Consider the following 3055-nt stretch of genomic DNA (forward strand, 5'->3'; position numbering starts at 1 on the left):
TATATGTACACATATATATATATGTATATGTACACATATATATATATATGTATATGTACACATATATATATATGTATATGTACACATATATATATATGTATATGTACACATATATATATATGTATATGTACACATATATATATATGTATATGTACACACATATATATATGTATATGTACACACATATATATATGTATATGTACACATATATATATGTATATGTACACATATATATATGTATATGTACACATATATATGTATATGTACACATATATATATGTATATGTACACATATATATATATGTGTGTGTGTATATATGTATGTATATGTGTGTATGCATGTATTTATTCCAACATTTATCTCTTTCTCTGTATCATACATTTCTCATATTTTTTTTCTTTCTTTTTTTCTAGGTTATCCCATCATGGATAATGAAACACTCTCATTTCAATATAACAACGAGAATTACTTTGCAAATTTTTCATATAAACCTTCCGTGATAACAAAGGATTATCTTCTCTACGATGGAGTTCTTAATGGCTCTGGAATACATCGTGGAAACAGGTGCATTATTCGTGTTTTGAAAACCAAACCTCACTCTAAAAATGCTTGGAAATCATATCTTAACACCAGAGCATTACTTCATAAAGCCAAATCTTATTTTGTATCTCGCTCTGACGTGGAATTTTTTCAAGTTCCAGATTATACCGAAGCACTAATTGACAGAATCTCTCTTATTACAAAATTCACTGTCTCAAGACACCCTGTTCCTGATGAGACTGTACTTATTGATCACTACAAAGGTGCACATGGAGAAGAAAAATTAACAAGTCCAAGTCTTGATGCTATTTCTCATTTCACTTTCTTAGAATCCAAAGGACAAACAATACTGACCAATTTCCAAGGATTTCGAATTAACAGAAAGACTATTTGTATTACTGGTGCAGATTGCGTTGCTATAAATGCTGAAACTTTCTTAAAGCAACATAAATGCAATAAACACTGTAAAATATTACAGAATGTACCTCAGCTAATACCACAAGTGACTTATATACAAGACAAGAATCAAGCACCTAGTTACCATAGCATCGTAACAGCAAGAGCTAGTCTGCCACACATAATGTATGGTCATTACATTTGTGATCATTGTGATATATATAATCATGGTGGCATGTATAATCACTGTGGCAGTTATAATCATTGTGCAGTGTATAACCATACAGCTTTAATGCATTCTTCAAGCGTGCAAGAGAGAGAAACATTTGGACATCTTCATCTTCGACCAGAGCCATCAGCTCCGCCATTTGATGAAGTCTTTTATAGAGCTTCTTAAAACAGTAGCAACACAAATTTTCCATTTATGCAGTGGAAATTAAAATTTGAACAGCTACAACTAATTCTGGCTTAGCTATAAGTTTTAAACAAGGGATTTTCTGTTACAGAATTCCACTGGCTACACAGAAAACAAAGCAAAATTATTAGTGCTATCTTTTGCAGCATACTTTTTTTTATGCCAAAGCTGCTTCAGACAACAAGATAGCCAACAGTCTGCGGGTCTCCCTTCATTTAGTTCAAGCTTGAGAGTTGTAGATGCAATATCTTTTATGATAATATGCTGTCACAAGGGTTTGTAAGGTGACTTACAACTTTCACGAAAACCAAAAGCAATTAACATGCTAATTATTTACGGAAGAAAACAATTTCATTACTGGTGAGTTTGACATTGTTCTAGATGTTTTACTTTGTCAAAATTGTTTAGAGAAGCTACAGCTAAAACATAAGAGGGACTTGTTACCAGACCTAATGCAGAAGAATGAGTGGTTGCCAGACGTTTCCCTTCCTTTCAGTTAATTGCTGGGATATATTTGTATTGGCTTCAGAAGATTAAAAACTTAAGCTGTGCCAATGTTGAACTCTCATCATAATATTACAAAGCTCATATGATGTGGCTTCGCGTAAGCTACCTTTTTGACTGCAAGTCTACATTAAGCAATGCTACTGAAATTCTGAGAGGGAGAAAGGAGAAAGATAAAGTGAGAGTGAAAGAGAGAGAGAAGGCTCACAATTATTTACATGCGGGTTTCTGAAAACCAATATCTGTAAAATCAATATCTGTAAAATCAATATAAATATTTGTGGGAATAGTGTTATTGATATTGACAAATCAGAACAAAAACTGAACATCCAAAAATAAAAATATTTGTAAATACATAGAATTTGTTTTCAGTTGTCTTTCTTTTTTTATCTTTTACATGTTTTGGTCATTGGACTGTGACCATGCTGGGGCACCCTTTTGAAGAGTTTAGCCGAACAAATCAACCCAGTATTTATTTTTCAAGTCTGTTTGACAACTTATTCCATCAGTCTCTTTTGCCAAACCACTAAGTTATGGGGATATAAACAAACCAACACCAGTAGTCAAGCAGTGGCAGGGAACAAGCACAAACACACATATATATACAATGGGCTTCCCCAAGTTTCCATCCATTAAATTCACTCACAAGGCATTGGTTGGCCCAGGGCTACAATAGAAGACACTTGCCCATGGTACCATACAGTGGGACAATAAGCACTAGACTTAAAAAGAATAGGTCCTGAGGTCAATTTCTTTGACTAAACCCCTTTAAGGCGGTGCTCCTGCATGGCCACACTCGGATGACTGAAACAAGAACAAAAACAAATCCCAGTTACAATTCACCGGAATTTATTTGTAACTAGGAATGGCTCTGTGGTTAAGAAACTTGCTTTGCAGCAATGTGGTTTGCCAAACCACTAAGTTGCAAGAACACAAACATGCCAACCCCAGTTGTCAAGTGGAAAACAAACAGACACAAAGACGCACACACACACACATATATATATATATGTATATATATATATATATATGTATGTATATGTATATATATATATATATATATATATTTATTTATTTATGTGTTTCAGCCAAGGTCATGCTGGTGCACCACCGTGATTTTCACGCTCCTCGCATGGCTCTTCTCCCCCACCTGACATGGTCCAATCAAGAGTTTTAATGGCATATATATATATGTATGT

General features: G+C 33.7%; 1 protein-coding gene across 1 annotated transcript in view; it reads left to right on the top strand.

Moving 5' to 3' along the window:
• Nucleotides 1-2217, top strand: part of LOC106881607 (uncharacterized) — a 5942-nt gene extending 3725 nt beyond the window's left edge. Inside the window, exon 2 of the mRNA XM_014932068.2 lies at nt 415-2217. Coding sequence (XP_014787554.1) covers nt 426-1334 — 909 coding nt within the window. The 5' untranslated portion in view covers nt 415-425 and the 3' untranslated portion in view covers nt 1335-2217. The remainder of the gene's footprint in view (nt 1-414) is intronic.
• Nucleotides 2218-3055: the final 838 nt, after the last annotated feature.

Source organism: Octopus bimaculoides, chromosome 20 (genome assembly GCF_001194135.2).
Source record: "Octopus bimaculoides isolate UCB-OBI-ISO-001 chromosome 20, ASM119413v2, whole genome shotgun sequence".
Taxonomy (NCBI): domain Eukaryota; kingdom Metazoa; phylum Mollusca; class Cephalopoda; order Octopoda; family Octopodidae; genus Octopus; species Octopus bimaculoides.